Source organism: Cnephaeus nilssonii (genome assembly GCF_951640355.1).
Source record: "Cnephaeus nilssonii genome assembly, chromosome: 7".
Classification (NCBI taxonomy): Eukaryota; Metazoa; Chordata; class Mammalia; order Chiroptera; family Vespertilionidae; genus Cnephaeus; species Cnephaeus nilssonii.
The window spans coordinates 56179057-56199059 of NC_137078.1; the positions used below are offsets into that span (position 1 = coordinate 56179057).

The following is a 20003-nucleotide window of genomic DNA, read 5'->3' on the forward strand; positions in this document are numbered from 1 at the left end:
AAGAGTAGTGCATGTGTTCAGTTTTCAGTAACGTAAGAAACAATTTGTCGAATGCTCATTAGAAACAATTTGCCTGGTCCTTTGCTATTCACTGCTTCATAATTCCTAACAATCATTTACTTACTCTAAAACTTATGTCATGCAAACATGAAAATTTGAATGGGAATAGTCTGAAACATGACCTGCCCTTTTCCTAAGTAGCCCATCTAAATTCCCAATTAAATTAGTCCAGGGTTCTAAACCTTGGCACTGCTGACATTGGCCTGAAAATTCTTAGTGGTGGGAGTAAGGGGAGGTTCGATCCTGTGCATTGTAGGATGTTTACCAGTACCAGCATTCAAATTACCTAGTCTTATCACAAAGTTGCAGTGTCTACTCAGTTTAGTACATGAGAGTGACAATAAAACACATAACTTTGAAAAGCATGTCTTTCATCTTCTTTCTATATGCTCTGAATGGGGCTGATACCACCCCTGGGAGCTCCAAGAACAGATAAAGGAGTTAGGGCAAGCTAAATAACTCACTCATCTCTCTGGCCACAGTAATTACTTCTGGCTGGGTATATGACTCAAGCTGAGTCAACAGAGGCTCTCTAGACTTTTGCTGGAGCAAAAGGGTATGGGGAAATTCTCATTTTTGCTGGTCTTCTAGCTACAAGGACAGTGTAAAGTATAAGCCAGGTGCTCCCAGTAGCCATCTTAGCTTGTTTGAAAATAAAGAAAAGAGGAAGAGGGAAGGGACACCTGAAATGGTAAGAACTCCCCAATTTAGTTATATTTGAAGAAAAAAACTTTCCAATAAAGTCATCAAGTAAACTTTTTTAGCTGAAGCTAAACTGAACTGGGTTTTTATCACTTTCAAACAAGAATATAAAGTGATGCTTTCTGAAAATCTGAATAAAACAACATAATGGATAAGACTAATCATCTATTGAATATTAATGCTACTCACTGAGCACTTAATATGTGCCAGACACTATCCTGCTAAGTGCTAACATAAAAATGTCACATATAAATCCTCATGGGAGTCTCTGTAAATAAATGATCTATTATTGCTATTTTATAGATGAGGAGAAAAAATTAAGTAGCATGTCCAAAGTCAAATGCCTAGATACTGATCCAAGTTTACTGACTCCATATCATTTGTGCTAATACCATACTGCACGTACCTAATAACCAGCCACCAAATGTTTACCTAAGTGCCTTTGTATCCATATTAAGGATACAAAGATGAATAAATTATTATAATATACTAGAGGCCCGGTGCATGAAATTTGTGCATGGAGGGGGCAGGGTTGAGGATAGGGGGTGGAAGGGAATCCCTCAGCCTGGCCTGCGCCCTCTCGAAATCTGGGACATCCCTCTCACAATCCTGGACCCTGCATGCACCAGTGACCATACTTTTCATACAGGTGAAAGGCATCTTGCTGTTGTATGGGCAGCTACATTTATTTGCCCTGATTATAAAAAGTAGTACATAACATGATCCTTCTGAGGCAGTAGTACCATTTTCCCCATCTTGTGGGTAGAAAAACTGAAGCAGAGAGAAGTGGCTTTGTCACACAGTTATAAGTGTCAGAATCAGGGCTGACCACAAAATGTGCAAGCCAGAGTCGCAACTCCTGTGTTGAGCATCTGCCCCCTGGTGGTCAGTGTGGGCCATAGTGACAGGTCGTTCCATCGTTCAGTCAATTTGCATATTAGGGTTTTATTATATACTAGAGGCCTGGTACACAAATTCATGCATGGGTGGGGTCCAGCCGGCCCCACCCCCTGGTTGAACTCCTGGTTGAACCCCCGGTTGAAGGGACAATTTGCATATTAGCCTTTTATTATATAGGAAGATTGTGGTGAGAATAAATGGTAATTTACATGAATTTAAGAAAATGCTAATGTGTAGTTGAAATTTTGTAACCAAAATAGATACCTGTTCAAAGGAATATCTTTGAAGGAGACTGTAACTAATAATCTTCCTATATAAAAAGCCTAATATGCTAAGTGTCTGGTCGTCCGTTCAACCAATCAAAGCATAATATGCTAAGACCACTCAACTGCTCGCTATGACATGCACTGACCACCAGAGGGAAGATGCTCTGACCTAGGTAGGCTAGCTTGCTGCTGGGGTCCAGCCAATCGGGACTGAGCAAGATGGGCCGGACATGCCTGGAGCTCTCCTGCGTCTCTCCCCGGCTCTGACTGTGCACTGGTGGGGTCCCTTGGCCTGGCCTATGTCCTCTCACAATCCGGACCCCTTGGGGGATTTGGAGAGCCGCTTTCAGCCCGATCCTGCAGGCCAGGCCGAGGGACTCAACTGGTGCATGATTTGTGCACTGGGGCCTCTAGTCCCCTCTAATAAAATGGTAATATGCATATTAACCATCACTCCGCTACATAAGCCACGCCCACCAGCCAAACCACGCCCACCAGCCAATCAGGGCGAGTATGCAAATTAACCCCAATCCAAGATGGCTACAGCCACAGAGAGCAAGGTTTCCCAGGTAACAGAGGAAGCCAAGCTTTCCATAGCCGTTGCAGGCCTAAGCCTCCATTCAAGCTACAAAGTTTCAATAGTAGAAGGTAAACAAATTCAAACAAATGGCGGCAGAATGGAGCTTGAGAGAGCAGGCCAGGGTTGCCGGCGGCAACAGGGGAAGCAAAGCTTTAAAGCACACCCTGGCCGGGCTCACCCGCTTAAGGCTACAAAGTTTCAATTGTAGAAGGTGAATTAACTGCCACAGAAATGGCTGCCGGAGCCCCAGGCTTGGCTCTGCTCCAGGCTACAAAGTTTCAATTGTAGAAGGAAAATAAATTCCAGATACCAGGGCCTCCGCTTGGGTCGCCAGGGGGCGTGGCCAGCCTGCAAACCACCACAGGCCCCTCGCTCAGGCCGCCCCACACCCCAAGGGAACCCCCACCCTTATCTGTGACACCCTTCAGGGCAAACCAGCTGGCCCCCACCTGTGCACCAGGCCTCTATCCTATCTAATAAAAGAGTAATATGCAGATTGATCATCACTGCAACACACAATATAGCTGCCCCCATGTGGTCAAAGATCCTGCCCCCATGTGGACACAAGATGGCCACCACAAGATGGGCAGCAGGGGAGGGCAGTTGGGAGGCACCCGGCCTGCAAGGGAGGGCAGTTGTGAGGGACCAGGCCTGCAAGGGAGGGCAGTTGAGAGGGACCAGGCTTGCAAGGGAGGGCAGTTGGAGGTGATCAACCCTGCAGGAGAGGGCAGTTAGGGGTGACCAGGCTGGCAGAGGAGGGAAGTTGGGGGCAAACAGGCTGGCAGGGGAGCAGTTAAGCATCAACCAGGCTGGCAGCAGAGTGGTTAGGGGGTGATCAGGCTGGCAGGCAGAAGTGGTTAGGGGCAATCAGGAAGGCAGGCAGGCAAGCAGTTGGGAGCCAGCAGTCCTGGATTGAGAGAGGGATGTCCGACTGCCCGTTTAGGCCCGATCCCACCAGGATCGGGCCTAAACGGGCAGTCGGACATCCCTCCAGGAGTCCCAGATTGGAGAGGGTACAGGCTGGGCTGAGGGACAATCCCCCGCCGTGCACGAATTTCGTGCACCGGGCTTCTAGTATTATAATAAAAAAGAACACATTAATAGATAATTAAACTACCTTTAGCTATAATATTAATTTGCCAGATATAAAACTGAGACAGTTTTCCTTCACACAGATAAGCACTGCATCTTTCATAGTCAAATTTAAATTAATTTGTAATAGTTTCTTTAATAAAGAAATTTAATAAAATGGAATAAATGTCTAACTTACAATTCTTTATTTGGAGAGAAAGAACTCAATGGTGAACACATACTAAACATTATATAACACTAGAGGCGCGGTGCATGGATTTGTGAGCCAGTGGGGTCCTCGGCCTGGCCTGTGGGGACTGCGCTGAAATCGGCTCTCTGACATCCCCCGAGGGGTCCCAGATTGTAAGAGGGCGCAGGTCAGGCAGAGGGACCCCACAAGTGCATGATTGGGGCCAGGGAGGAACTGTGGGAGGGCTCCAGGGCATGTCCGGCCCTTCTAGCCCAGTCCTCACCGGCCAGACCCCAGTAGCAAGCTAATCTACCAGTTGAAGCGTCTGCCCCTGGTGGTCAGTGCGCGTCATAGCAACTGGTCGAACAAACAGTTGGACACTTAGCATATTAGCCTTTTCTGATATAGGATAGGATAGGTAAAGCATAGCACTGCAAATTCAATTAGAAAAGTTCAATAAAAAAGCTAACGGATCATTTACTTTTGCATACAATTACAATGTGTTCAGAAAACATATGCGCAGAACTTCAACATATAACGAGGTCACTCCATACCGAAACTCTAAAGTTCCTATGTGATACGGAATTAACTGGAAAGTGAGTGAAAGCAGTTACTGGTGTGCTAAAACATTTTTACTGTCACTAGAATTTACCAGCCTGGGGTGTTCCCTTAATTACCTCTGATCTGCTGCTTGCCCTGAAAGCCCGTGCGCCCTCAGAATATAAGTACATTTCTGGAGGGGATGCTAAAAAGAAAATAAACAACAAAAGACTTCTACAACTCCAAAAGGACCTGCATATGTAAGCTTGAAATATGGAGAAAACTGAAATAAAAGAAATGAAGAAAGATTTCTAGCATCGAGTGATGTCACATTGCACATGAACTCATCGAAAACACATATACACCCACAACATTCTTTATAGAACTCACCTAAAGTGAGTAATCTAAAACAGACTTAAAAAAAAATCCTCAAGTATTTTTTGTTATTAGAAACTTAAGTATTTATGACTTACCTTACGACTTTAAGATAAAATGATGAAAAAAATCATGTAAAATTTAAATGTAAAAGTTGTTTTTCCAAATTATTTTAAGTACACAAATATCAAAGTAATAAATTTTAATAAGTAATCATTAAAAGTTTCAGAAGCAAGTAAACTTTTTATAGTATTTACTCAAAAGTTTTATTTAGACCTGTCCAACAGCTTCCACTGACATAACTTTTAAAATCTAAATTATATAGGCTATGAAAGGGTATATTCAGAGTATTTAATATATGAACAAGAAAAAAAGAAATAAAAGTTGGGATGTTCTAAGTCACTTAACACCAAAATAAGAATTCACCTTTTCCACTAGATTTGTGTGAACTAGAAAAACAAAAAACATATTTTTTCTTATAGAAATAATGCAGGCCCTCTTTCATATTTCAATGGGGTAACATAAACTATCATGTTCTTATCCCATTATAAAACAACAGTTCATCACTTCAAAAGCATGAATCCAGCTATTAACTTTACTAATAACCCACCTTTTTCATTTTCTTTGTATCTACAAACGCCAACTGGAATCTCTGCTTGAAACATGGAGCCCACCATAATCTCCTATTTTAAAAATAACATAAAACATTAGTAAGGGCTCTGGCTGGGTATGTCAGTTGTTTGGAGCATCGTCCCAATGCGCCAGGGTTGCGGGTTCGATCCTGGTCAGGGCGCATACAGGAATCAACCAATGAATGCACCAATAAATGGAATAACAAATCGATATCTCTCAAATCAATAAAAAATTTTTTTAAAATACATTAATAAGATCTTAGTAACAGACTTTATATCCATTTTCTATCATTACCATCTTCTTGGGCAAACTGTTCCTGGTTTCTGTGTCCTATAATACAGATGCAACAATTAACTACCTCAGAGAAGTATTGTGAGGATGAATGAGTTAATAATAGATAGGAGCTTGGATATGATTGGATGAAAATATTAGTAATAATAATGGGGTGAAATGCAATACAGACAATATATACAAACTACTTCAAAACATGGAGAAAAAAATGAATTCTTACTATTCAATTAGTAAGATAACAAACACTAAAAAACTGGAAGTCAAATTCAGATATTTTCAGAGTATCTACACTGTAAACTATGGTCCCTGGGAAACTGATATATAAATGCTCAGGTCCTATTCCAGACCTACTGAACCAGAAACTCTGGAAATGGGACTCAGCAATTAGTGTTTTAACAAGGTATCCAGGTGATTCTGACACACCTTACGTCTGAGAACCAGAACTTTAAGATAAAGAAAGTAACAAAAAGGGTTTGTATAAAGCTCAGTAGAGGCCAAACGGATGAAACTCCAAACCAAATGGATAAGGAGGTTAGTGCCTGACTTTCATTAAAACAATACAAAATGAAAAAGTGACCTCCTAAAACATAATTAAAACTTACTTTAGGAATTCTGGTAATCGACTTTATAGCATCAAATCACAAACTAGGGGAAACTGTTCAGAAAGACATTGGAGATCAGCACAGATAAGATTTTACAACACACAGGGTCCAAAATTATAGACTCTCTTTTGTCTGGTGGCTAAATGTTAAGAATAAATTTACTGCATTTTTAAAATGAAGACTTAGGGAGGAAAAGTTCAAAATCTTGGTCTAGCAAGTTTAAAGAATTCTTAGGATTTGAAAACTTCTCTCCAGTTACTGTTATCTCACTGATGTTAGAAATTGTTATTTCCATATTTTATGGGAAGAGATGAAACTCAAAAAATTTTATTTCCTCAAGTACACACTATTAAGTTATGGGGCTGTAACTTGAAGAGATTTGATTTCAAAGCTGTTTCCTCTACCTATTTCTATAAAAACTCCCTTTTATCTTACAAGCCTGAGAAGATCCTGAATCTAGACATTTTTTTATTGAAAAAAAAAAATCATACTAAAAACAGTTTGGATTTACCATGGCCTGATTATTACACACTATTCCTGAGGAAGTGACTAATACCCTCCAGCAAAGAAGAGTTCACTTTCCCCTGTTCTCTCTCCTCTCAGCTTTTTGTCCCTTCATTAAAAATAATAACAACATCCAATTAAATACTATATTGAACACAGATACAAAAACAGTTAATTTATTTTGGAGAGAAGCTATATAAACTTAAATGTATGGTGAAAAACAATAGTTTAAGATGACTCAAGATTTCTACAGTTTATCATTAATCTACATGGTATAAAAATCAGAAAAAAAACTGGATTAAAAACCATTTCCCCAAATAGGACACACAAATAGTAACTTCTGTGAACCTTGTTATGTCTTCAGACCCATCAGTCATTCATCATTCACTCAAATTAATTAACACATACTGTACTGGGCTAACCTTCTTACCACTCTAACCCAAACAGATGTCTCTCCCTTCTAAACATCTTTTTGGAAATCAGTAACAGATCAATTTTGGCTGAAGCCCCAAATCCTGGGTAGCCCAGTCCAAGTTCATCTGAATACTTAATTCTTCCTAATAGAAACTCTAAATATAATGTTTCCTTATTTTTAATCAGCAAGGGGGTCAGCTCATTTTTAAATTTCCCCCAGGCATCCCAGACCAGACAACTTTAAACCAAAAAACAAACACACACAAAAAACAAAAACACACAAAAACATAGGGAAAGCTCAAAAGTATTAACTAAATAAATAATCAATCATGACTGAAGTGCAGAAATCCCACTCAATTTGATGTTCTGGTCTATTCTGCATTCAAAGAAATTTATGCACTAAATTTAAAATCAAATGTAGGAAAAACAACAAAAAAACCTCAATGGAGTTTTTAAGAGAAAGATCAGGTGATCATTTTTTTAATATAAATGATTTGCTCTAAACAATTTCACATGACATTTTGATACTTTCATAAGTCAACAGCTTTGCAATAGCTTATAATTAATTCAATTTAATTGTATGATTAAACAATGTTATACAATTCTATAATTTAAAACTATGTCAATATATTCTCTTTAGACTCATTTAGAAATCAACTTACTTAATTATGCAGTTTTAGAGAAGCCCAAATCCATCTTTTTACACATTATATTTGGAGTTGTAAATATCAACATTGATATAGGATAGAGAAATTTATAATCAAATTTTTAAACAGAATTTACTGAATACTAAAAAGCCTCATGATTTATATATATTTATCAATGTGATACTTTCTATAGTGCAACAAAAGTCTAATTCAGCACCAGTTCAGAAATTTGGATTTCTAATCTTGGTTTGAGTGCCAGTTCAAAGGCCAATTCTTTCTACGTCATTATTTTATTTTATAATAAGATAAACATCTGAATATATTAGGGGAAATCTGAACATCTACCCAACATTTAAATGTCAGAATAGGGCTTACCTCAACTTTATCAACATATATTTAGTTAGTTAAAAAGTAATTACACTGGGCTTTTTAAATATTAATTTATCTAAGTTTTTGGAAAATATGGCTCTAACTACCTTTTTCCAGTCTTCTGATGGAATATAATCTTCATCTTCTTCAGATTCTTCTTCTATTTCGCTGTCTAGAATAAGTAAGACAATACTACTATAAAATGATTGCTTAGCCTGTCCACAGCGTATATTTGTATTTTATTCTTACATCTACCATCAAAATATTTAAATATGCCCAAAGTTATTTCCAGAGTTAGGCCAAGATATTTCAAATCAAATAATACCCCATCAGTTAAAAAAACAAAACAAAAAAAAACAAAAAAAGCCCATACACCTTTCAGGTCAATCCTAATCTTAAGACAACTGTATTCTCATGAAATGATTTTCTACAGAAATTTCAAAAACAAAATTTAGAATCAAAATAACCTATTTCTAAACTTAATGCTTCTATCAACAGCCTGGTGACAGAATAAATTATACGATCTCAATCTCTTCCTTACAAAATGAGAATTTGGATGGGATAGTGATTTCCAAACAGTGCTCCCTGAGACACTGAGAACTTTATGGCATCACTTTGGGTGGAAGCACATGAAGGGAGTATGTATGATGCCCTCCATTCTATTCTACCCAACTGTTATTCAGAGCAGGCAAACTGCTGCCTATTTACATTTTGGAGTAAGAATGTATTTATAAAAAGGGGTGGGAAATCTGAAAACAGATTCTCAGCATCTTCTTAACTCTAAAATGGCACACAAAGTTCAATAGGATAACATTCCACATAGAAATTAATTCTTCCTATGGAGAAAGATAGGCAGTATATATATATAGCTTCCATGCAAACATCACAACTGAAATACCAGATTAAACAGTTTAGGCAGTCACTTAGCACCCCACTGTCAGTAGATCTGCTCTCTGTTTAACTAAGAGGTTAATACTACATTTCCCCAAACTTAAAATTAACACAATTACTGCCCTGGCTGGTGTTCTCAGTGGTTAGAGTGTTGGTCCCTGGCACCAAAAAGGGTCTCAGGTCCAATTTCTGGTCAAGGGCATGTACCTGGGTTGCAAGTTTGATCCCTGGCCCCCAATCAGGGCACATGTGGGAGGCAACTGATCAATGTGTCTCTCTCGCATAGATGTTTCTCTCTCTTTCTCTCTCCCTCCCTTCCACTCTTTCTAAAATCAATGTAAAAAAATATTCTCAGGTGAGGATTAACAACAAAACAATTAACACAATTATTTCAGTAACTAATATCTTCTTGCATTGGTACATTTTTCAATTGGACCATATCTTAGTTCAAAACTCAATAAAATTATTATTAGCAGTACTACATTCACTTCTAAATGTGTAACAGAAATCATTCATACAAAGCAGTTGCCATGTTTAATCAGTTATTACATTCCTAAATTTCATGAGGCATTGTTTAAGTGTTTTTCTTCTTTTTAAAGTATAGAAATTTAGATAAAAAATTTAAACTAATAATACTAATAGTTGACTTTTCATCAGAGAGCCGACTTCTAGAGTAAAGATTACTGTTTAGAATGAAACACTGTGCAGTAGATGAAGTATGCAAACATTCAAGATAGATATTACTGGTCATCTCTGACTAGATCATAATTGTAGGAAAATTAGGAGACTTCTTTCTAAGTATAATGTATTCCTAAGTATAATGTATTCCTATCTCAAAAGTCAACCACTTCTTCAGAACTAGGGAGGCATTGATTAAAGAAAGCAATGCTTAGGAATCTATTTTAAATAGGCTAATAGGCAAAGAAAGCAGAAAATGAAAACTGAGGAAGACTAGGAGAAATTGAAAAAAGATGACCATGAAACAAACTAAATTTAAGAAATGGTCAGGAAGGAAAAAAAAGGAACACACTTAAAACCAAGTAGTAAGGGACACAACAATTACTGTAGTATATTCATGAACAGGGCCCAGCATTGCAAAACTAATAACCTAGAACAAAACTCCATTATTGTTAAATGATATTTAAGAGTAAATAAATTCAAACAGAGCAGTGAAAAAAAACACAAAAAAACACTAGAATTTTAGGCCATATATTAGAAAGTAAAAATTACACCCCAACTATAGCAACCAGTAACACTTACTTGTATCAAAATATTTACATCGTCGTGGGCGGATTATTTCCTGTGCATCTTGAGAAGCAACAGATTGTGATGGATCATCATTGGAAGACTGAGTTTCATCCTCTTGACCTGATGAATCCTTTATATTCTCTTCCTGTGGGATCATAAATTAAATTGCTTTAAGATGTAAAACATTAACAACATCGATAAAAACCTGTTGGAGATTAAAGATCACAGTATTTCAAATATAACTAGAAGATTAAAATAAATACACTAACTGTAGCATGGTGTGCTGGGTCAAATCCTGGACCAGGGAAAAGGACATTAATGGAAAAACTGATGAAATCTGAATTGCCTGTAGTTTTAATTAAGTAGTATGGTTCCAGTATTGACTTCGTATTTTTGATAAATCTTCCATGGTTATATAAGATATTAACATAAAGGAAATTTCTGGGTGAAGAGTACATAGGAAGTCTCTGTACAACATTAGAACCTCTTCTGTAAATCTAAAATTGTTTCAAAACAAATTAAGAAAAATGAATACAGAACTGCCAACTAGCCTTTATTACTTAAAAACAGTGCTTTTTAAAAGTTAGTACAAATTTACTTAGAATAGGCATTGAAAAGAAATCAGAATAACACAGCTGAAACTTACCCCCTCAGGAGTGGATTACAGAGAACTTCCAATTTTTATTACATATTTCTATATCTTAATTTTTAATACCTAAATGTATTACTCTTAAAATCAGAAATACAGATAAAAATAAGCAATCAAAATGAACGTATTAAAAAATTATAATTCCAACAATAAAGACTACAATCTTAAAAATTTCTGTATAAGCTTACTTTATTTTCTCCACTACAGCCACTGTTATCATCATTATCAGCATCTTCATCATCTTCACCTTCTTCTTCCTCTTCTTCCTCCTCCTCATCTTCTTCAGGTAGTCGACTAGTACCATCATAACCATAAAGGCTGAGAAGTTCATGAATTGGCATGTCGCTTTCCTAAACAGAAAGTTAATTTCTGAGTAATATTTCATATTCCTATACTTCACAAATCTGTATTCATTCCATACTGAAGAATGCTCTTAGACAAGAGCATGTATCAAGAATTTTAAGCATGTATCAAGAATTTTAAAATCATAAAAAGTGAAACTGAAAATAGTTCTGAAAGCTAAGAAAATTCTAGTCTTTTAAGAATTTCTTAAGACATTGACCAATAAGAATTGTTAACAACAAAATCTTTTAAGTATAATAAAAAGGGACATTGGTTTAGGACTATTCTTTTGTGCAATCATTTAGTTAATGTAAACCTCAGTTAATAGTATGTATGGATGCTCACACTTAAGAGTATCATATATAATGTGGGAGTGGGGGAATAGCATAAATAGAAAATAAAGAGACTGTAAACTAAGCCTACTCAGCCCAAATACATGAAAAGAAAATAGCAATGATATAATACAGGAATGATACTGAATTGCATTAGCCATATATTCTCTCTTAGAGTAATCTATAATTACATAAAAAACTATCTTATGCAATTTCCAGTTTATAGATGAGATAGGCTGACAGATTAAGCCATTTCTCAAAAAAAACAACAACAAAAAACCCCACATAATAACTTATGTGGCCAGATCTCAAGTCTAATTCCAAAAGTCCATACTCTCAGCCAGGGACCTCCCCCAAACCCCACAAAAACATACCCTGAGGGTGAAATAAAAAAATATCCATGTTAGTGAAATGAAATTAGCTTCCTGCAGAAGGTACTCACTCTAATCACTAATCAATATGACTACAACATCAAGTATGAGGGAAACATGGCAGAATTCTGATTATAAAAGGAAACTTTAACCCATTCATGTGAACATATTACACACACACATCCCTTAATAGAAAGAATCAGTTTAAAAGGGTATCATGAAATAAGACATCCTATATAAAAACCTAATATGCTAAGTGTCCGACCATTCGATCAGTCGCTATGACGCACGCTGACCACCAGGGGGCAGATGCTCTGACCGGTAGGTTAGCTTGTTGCTGGGGTCCGGCTATGGGGACTGGGTGAGATGGGCCGGAAACGCCCTGGAGTCCTCCCATGGTCCCTCCATGGCCCTGATCAGAACGGGCCAGACAGGCTGGACACACCCTGGACGAATCCGTGCACTGGCTGGTTTCAGCCCCATCCCTGCAGGCCAGGCTGATGGGTCTCTAGTGTTCTATATTTCTCCAGCAGTCTTGTTGTCTTATTCATAGGCAGAAATAAGTCTGGCCTATGTGTTAAATACATTGTTGTGGTAGAGAAGGGTACATCGAACTGGATTATATAAATCCAATGACATTAATCACTTATACAATTAACTCCCATCACCCAGAATTTGTGTGCAAGCAATGACTAATGGTTATAATTTTTAAAAGTTTTCTTATAGAAATAGGAAGAAAATGTTAATATTTCTACTTCATTCATATCATAAACTGATATTCTAGTTATAAGTCAGCTTGTGAATCTATTTCTGAAAGAGAAATCAATTGTAAAATCCCTAATGACCTGCTATAGCCACAGCTTGAAAAATGGTAACTATGTCAGGCAAGGTATTACTACCCCAGCTGATAGACCAGCTGGCATACTTTTTAAAAATATATATATATTTTATTGATTTTTTACAGAGAGGAATACAGAGGGATAGAGAGTTAAGAAACATCAATTCAGCTGCCTCCTACACACTCCCCACTGGGGATGTGCCTGCAACCAAGGTACATGCCCTTGACCGGAATCGAACACAGGACCCTTCAGTCCGTCAGCCAACGCTCTATCCACTGAGCCAAACTGGTTAGGGCCCAGCTGGCATACTTAACTGACATCTCGTATTGTGATTCTCAAAGTGCAGTAGCACAGTGTTTAAGGTGTTCAAGGATCTAGTCCATGTAGATATCTGGTCCATGTACGAGACAGAAATTTGGGAATTAGGAGTCAGGATTTGAGAAGTAACACAGAACTTCAAAATCAAGAAAAAACTAGAGTAAGAGAAAGAAAATACTGGTTTTATACACAACTAGAGGCCTGGTGCACAAAATTTGTGCACTGGAAGGGGGAGGGGTCCCTCAGCCCGGCCTGCACCCTCTCAGTCCAGGACCCCTCGGGGGATGTCCGACTGCCACGGAGGCAGGGGAGGCTCCCACCACCACTGCTGCACTTGCCAGCCATGAGCCCGGCTTCTGGCTGAGTGACGCTCTCCCTGTGGGAGCGCACTGACCACCAGGGGGCAGCTCCTGTGTTGAGCGTATGCCCCCTGGTGGTCAGTGCATGTCATAGAGACCAGATGTTCCACCGTTCGGTCGATTTGCATATTAGCCTTTTATTATACAGGATAACAAATAGCTGCCATAAAGTACCTTCTATGTGCCAGGCATTTCAGAGAGAGAAATAAAAGCACAGAGAGAGTATTACAGTCTTATCAGATCTTTAAAAGTACGAGATGGGAATGTTTGTTACTCTTATTTATGAATATTCAGAAAACCAAATAGAAGGATACATCATGCACTGACAGAGACTTTACTACATAACTACACCTCCTAATCCCAGCTCATACTTTCCATAAACTCATTCTGCACCACAAAATAGAAGCAGGTTTAACAACTGAAGTCACTATTATGAACAAGAGCCCCTGAAGTCACAAGAAAGAGTAAGGGCCAAACAGGAGAAACACTTTAATGTAAGTTTCATGTTCATTTCATCTTTAAAATTATCCTAATATATATATATATTAGTATTACCTCTACTTTTTTACAACTGAGTTAACTGATACCTTGAGAAATAACACAAAACAGGCAGATTACCAAATAAATGTCCTAGGGCTCTCGACCTTTTGTTCTGTTTTATTCAAGGACAATAGAATCACCTTGAGAGCTTATTAAAACAGACTATTGAGTCCCACTCTATAGTTTCTGATCTAGGTAAGCTGAGGTAGGGCGTGAGTATCTGCATTTTTAAAATAAGTGCCAGGTGATACTGATGCTGCTGGTATGAGATCAGCTTAAGAACCAATTAGCTCATACATAGTTCTAAGATAAAATTACCTGCACATCAGCCTTTCCAGTGGAAGGTAATAAAGATTGATCATTATCTTTAATAAAGCTTATCACTGATATCTGACATCTAGCTCAGTTATGTGTCAAAAAAATAGGTGTCATACTAACTTCATGGAAAGAAATCTTTATGTCTGACATTCATGGTTAGGTTAGATTTTTCCTTCTTGGATACATATTTGAGAAGTGTGACTCACTTTATAAAAATTTATTTCTCCAAGAAAAATTTACCAACACCTCCAATACTGACTAGGCAGAGAACTGAGGAGAGTCAAAAGTAGCTCATCACAGTGCATTTGGAGAACCACTTTAATTTGAAAAATAGTAATAGAACTGGCAGAGAAGTCAATTCAGGAAAAACTACACAAGTATAGAAACAAAAATGCTAAGTAGGTTACCATGATAAGAGCAGAGGGTATCTGTAATAACTAAAAGAAAGTTAGGGCTGGTATTTTTAAATATTTTCTTTAGTCTTACTTAGTTTCTAAAAAAATCTGTCATATTCTACTTTTGACTTGGTTTGAAAGTAGGTGTTGAGCAGTGACTGACACAATGTTAGGGCTTAGGGAAAATATAACCAAATGTTCAAGATGGACTTAGGCAGGGAGAGATTTAGTTTGCCAGGAAGACTAAGCTAAGTTGGAATTCACTGCTATAAATCACATGTAGTATAATTAGAACCTAAACTAAATGAGTGGTTATGGTAAAGAAAAAACTCAAGAGACTTTGCAGAAGAAACCAATAGGATGTAACCATGGATTAAGAGTGATTGAGGGGTCCTAGGGACACTGGATCTCTGGTTCTAGACATTCCTTGGACTCAGATACCCATAGGACTTCTAAAAAATAAAAAAAATAAAGTTCTAAAAAAGTTCTAATATACATCTAAAATGTATTCTTAAAGTTAATTTTAGGTGAATTCTATCATGTGTAAACAAAATAATCCTTGCCTATTCTATCAAGAAAACGCTTAATATAAAACAAACTATAGTCCGGCTGGTGTGGCACAGTGGTTGAGCATCCACCCATGAACCAGGACGTCTTGGTTTGATCCCCAGCAGGAGGCATGTAGGAGGCAGCTAATCAATGATTCTCTCTCATCACTGATGTTTTTACCCTTCTTTCCCTTTCTCTTCCTCTCCTGAATCAATTAAAAAAACACACATATTTAGAAACAAACTATATAGTCGTATTGTACTTGTTTAGATATTAACTTTTATCTTAACCTCTGTCACTCAATATCAATTTAGTAAGCAACAGTAAGCAGCAATAAATTAGTAAGCAATAGTCATGACCCACTGTGGAATACAACATTTAGAGTTTGACAGTAGTATAAAAAGTTAACTTATTCGATCTAACGTATAAAGTGAAAATCTTGTAGCCAACACTGGGCTAAAACTACAAAAAACAAAATCAATTCTGCTGCAGAATCCTCTTTTAAATTCAAATAAGTGTTCCTACTATGTGCTAACTGAGGTACTTAAAAGATTTAGCAAGTATCACGTAAGAATCATTTATTGTTGTCTGGGAAATAAGGAAGATAACAACTCTTAAGTTCTGTCTGTGAAGGTGGGTAAAAATAAAAGGTGCAGTAATTGGGAGAGGACAGAAGGTGTGTAAGAGATTTAGGATCCTTTTATAGTTCATTTTTGACCCGATACCTGTGATGTTTTACAAAAGTAACTTGAATTTTATTTTACATAATGAAGTTACTTCTTTAAAAAAGGCCTTTCATTTCAAATTTTAAACATACCTCCTATGATCACATAGAATTTTTCAGTCAACTCTATACAACATCCTTTTTCTTCCCAAACACAGGCAGAGAACCAAAATTTCAAGTGTTTCCTTTCTCCACAAAAAACTTATAAACACTTCATCCTCTAATTCTTATTGTTATTTACCCTTGCAAGATCCTCTATTTCAGAACTGAAGTTTGTTTCTCCTTCCATCATTTCTTCTTCTTCTAATGTTCGTTCATCATCAAAATCATGAACCAGCATGTCAGCTGATGGATCAAATTCATGGTCATCCGATGTTGCTGAACCTCCTGGTAAAAAATATTTTTAAAAGTTTGGTAAGTCAAATTAAGTGTACCTCATTAATATTAATATAATGTATATGACTTCTGAAGCTGATATAAATCAAATAACAGTACCAAAGAAAAGCTATGCACAGAAAGTATTATTTGTTTTTTTCTGAAATTCTTGCCATTACTCATATCTCCCGCAAACCTTCTCTAAGGGATTTAAGGGATTATTTTTGCCTTTCTCATCTCTATACACAGGTACAACTGCAAAATAAGAATCACAATTCTTAATCACTTGATCAATATTTAATAGACTCAATGAGTATGAACCCCTATGGCCCCTGAGAGTATATATTCATGTAAAATATATAGTCATCTTAACATATAGTCTAATGAAAACAAAGCTGCATTCAAATATTACTCTCCTATTAGCACTTTCATGAAAATTTATTCCAGTATATGCATAATTGTCCTTAACTTACTTGGATGATTCTTATATGAAATGACTCAAAGATAAACTAAAGAAGCAAAATGTACTAAAATTGCATACAAAACTCTTACGAAAGGCATTAAAAATAGCCTAGTAGGTAACTGATGTGTAAGCTAATCTATTTTTAGCCTGGTGGTTGGAGAATACTGCTGTACTCAATAGGTCAAAGCCTTGTAATACTGGATTGCAAATGCTGGGGCATACATACTCTGTAAACTATCCCCACATTTGGCTATTGTTAAACATGGACTTAAGTTTGCAAAAGCATTGTTTACTAATGAACAAATGAGTTATTTAACATTAAAATAATCAATTTAAGTTTAAACTGTTAAAAGTTGTATTAACAGATGCACCTACCCCTCCTTTTTACTCCAGTAAAAGAACCAATAAGTAAAACAAAGTATTACAGATGCTGATTTGTTTTAAATACAGTCTGTTAGGGATAAGGAAATACAGAAGGCTCCAGGTTCTTGTCACCTCCCACAATTTTTAGAATAAGAAATATTTTTGGAGTGCTTACTATTTACCAAATACTATGCTCAAGCACTTCATATACATCATTTCATTTAAACAAACAATCCTATGAAGAACAAAAAGAAAAACCTGAGGCTGAGTTAAGTAGCTTGTTTAAACTCTTAGAGCCAGTAGGTGGCAAGGATGGAATTTGAATCCTGGGCCTGCTATTTCCAAAGCCTCTGCTTTTACTGCACTCCAAGCCTCATTTAAGTCACAGCCTCAGAAACAGTAGGTATCCTGCCTCAGAGAATACTTGAAAAGAGCCTCTGTTTACTATAATGAGTGAATAGCAAGCCAGGTTAGAAAGCAATATACTTAGAAGTCATGGTACACTCTGAGAAACATAATAAAATATTGATATTAAACATAAAATAACTAGATATGTAATTGCTAAATCAGGTCTCATCCTACAGTACAGCAAAAAGAGTTAACAAATTATCAAAGTTTTAGAATGATTTACAAAATAAAAACATTTAGAAAAGCATATTATTATAATTTCTTTTGGAAAATTAAGAAAAACATGACATAATTAGGGCATTTTAGTACTGGTTGAGGGACTTGCACAGTTTAAGAACCATTAATTTAGTTGTTTTTTTGTTTTAACCATTATCCCTTCTTTCTGAGTTTTTAATGGAAAACGCTCCCAAAACTTTTCAGTTCACCTAGCAATCAATCTTCTAGGGCACTTAGTTAACAACTATGTATTCCTACAGATAATACTATACTTTTCTTCTCTCTTATATGCAGAAAGATAATAAAAAAAAAACCTTACACAACCCTTTTGTATACTATTATACTAATCCTATATAATAAAAGCCTAATATGCTGTGCCCAGTCATCCATTCAACCAATGAAAGCATAATATGCTAATGATATGCTAAGGCCACTCAACCATTCGCTATGATGTGCACTGACCACCAGGGGGCAGAGAGTCGACCAGTTGCTATGACGGGCACTGACCACCAGGGGACAGATGCTCCAACTGGTAGGTTAGCTTGCTGCTGGGGTCCAGCCAATTGGGACTAAGCGAGATGGGCCGGACATGCCCTGGAGCCCTCCCAAGGTCCTTCCCCGGCTGGCCAACTTCCCACGTCCCTCTCCAGTCCCAATCGTGCACCCATGGGGTCCCTCAGCCTGGCGTGCGCCCTCTCGCAATCTGGGCTGAAGGATTCCCCCTCCCCCGAGTGCACAAATTTCATGCACCGGGCCTCTAGTCATAATATAATTCCTATTAGATGCAAATATTGTCAAAATAACTATGCTTAATTCCTAACTACTTGCCTTCCTTTACAAACTTAAAAAAAAAAAAATCAAGCTCACATGAGTATACAGACCAAATGATGAGTGTCATATGATTTACCTGAAGCCCCTCACTTTTTGTCATTATAGTCAAGACCAATTGTATTTAAAGTTTTATCACTTCCCCTCCCTATAAGAAATAGTTTGGGTGAACCTTTTCTCTCTTCTTACTCTAATTCTTTTCCCTACATATACACTGCAACTTTTTTATAAACTTCCAATTTTTTCTTGCCTTCATATGACTTCTTTATTTTATGACTTATTTTTACATTGTTCTTTGGGACCAAATAATCACCCTATTCCTTTTAGTTAATTACTAAGGCACATTGTTAGGCTGTCTCCTAGGTGAAAAAAAAAGGTCTCAAAAATAAATTATTATGGGTAGGGAGTCTGATGCACTGTGAAAATAAATATTATGTTTCAGAGTTAAGCCAATATCAGCGCTTTTTGTATCCTACTGCAAAATTACTAAAAGGTATCCTACATTATTTCAACCATTCAAAAGATAAAATTCCGCTTATAATGTATCACTAGAGGCCCAGACTGGTACACGAAAATTTGTGCACTTGGTGTGGGAGGAGAGGGCAGTCCCTCAGCCCAGCCTGTGCCCGCTCACAGTCCAGGAGCCCTCAGGGGATGTCCGACTGAGCCGCAGTCTGGCCTCCCTCTGCTGGAGACGACTGGTGGGCCGATCAGGGGATGGCACAGGCAGCAAGTGGCCCTGCTGGTGGCCTCTGCGGGAGGCAACTGGGCGATCAGGGGACGGCTCAGGCCAGCGAGTAGCCGCACCCCCCCCAATGCCCCTCTGCTGCTGCTGGTCGCCACCGCACCCCCCCCCCCCGCCCCATTGCTTTCCCCTCCCTCTGCCTGCTGGCACGTGCCTTGGCTGGCCTGGCGCCGTCTGCTCACCAGCCCCACCCCCTGCCAACCGGTCGTTCTGCCGTTCGGTCAATTTGCATATTACTCCTTTATTATATAGGATGTGCACTCATTAAATTATTTTATTTCCTCCCCTCCCTAAATCCCTACCTCTAATGGCTACTAGTCTTACAGGTTAAACCTTGTCTTATGCCTCCACATTGGTTTATACTGATGGCATCTATAGACAAACCACCTAACCTGGGCATGTGACCGTTATTACTATAATGAATTCCAAAGTGCAGATGTTACAAAGTACACAGCCTTTCACCAGTGGACCAAACATTTTTTTTACATGAAGCCTCTATTCCTAATTTCTTCCAACTTACATAATTAGTATTACTTATAAAAATAATAAATATTCCCTTGGGCATATTTAATAAATAAATATTAGA

The 20003-nt window shown here is 37.7% G+C and overlaps 1 protein-coding gene across 8 annotated transcripts in view; it reads right to left on the reverse strand.

Moving 5' to 3' along the window:
• MIER1 (MIER1 transcriptional regulator) overlaps nt 1–20003 on the reverse strand; it is a gene marked incomplete at its 5' end in the record, with an annotated part of 61462 nt that overhangs the window by 22548 nt on the left and 18911 nt on the right. For all 8 annotated transcript variants that reach the window (XM_079777606.1, XM_079777607.1, XM_079777600.1 and 5 more), the window contains 5 exons: nt 5295–5367; nt 8252–8316; nt 10296–10428; nt 11121–11282; nt 16261–16406. In XM_079777606.1, the coding sequence (XP_079633732.1) occupies nt 5295–5367; nt 8252–8316; nt 10296–10428; nt 11121–11282; nt 16261–16406 (579 nt within the window). The remainder of the gene's footprint in view (nt 1–5294; nt 5368–8251; nt 8317–10295; nt 10429–11120; nt 11283–16260; nt 16407–20003) is intronic.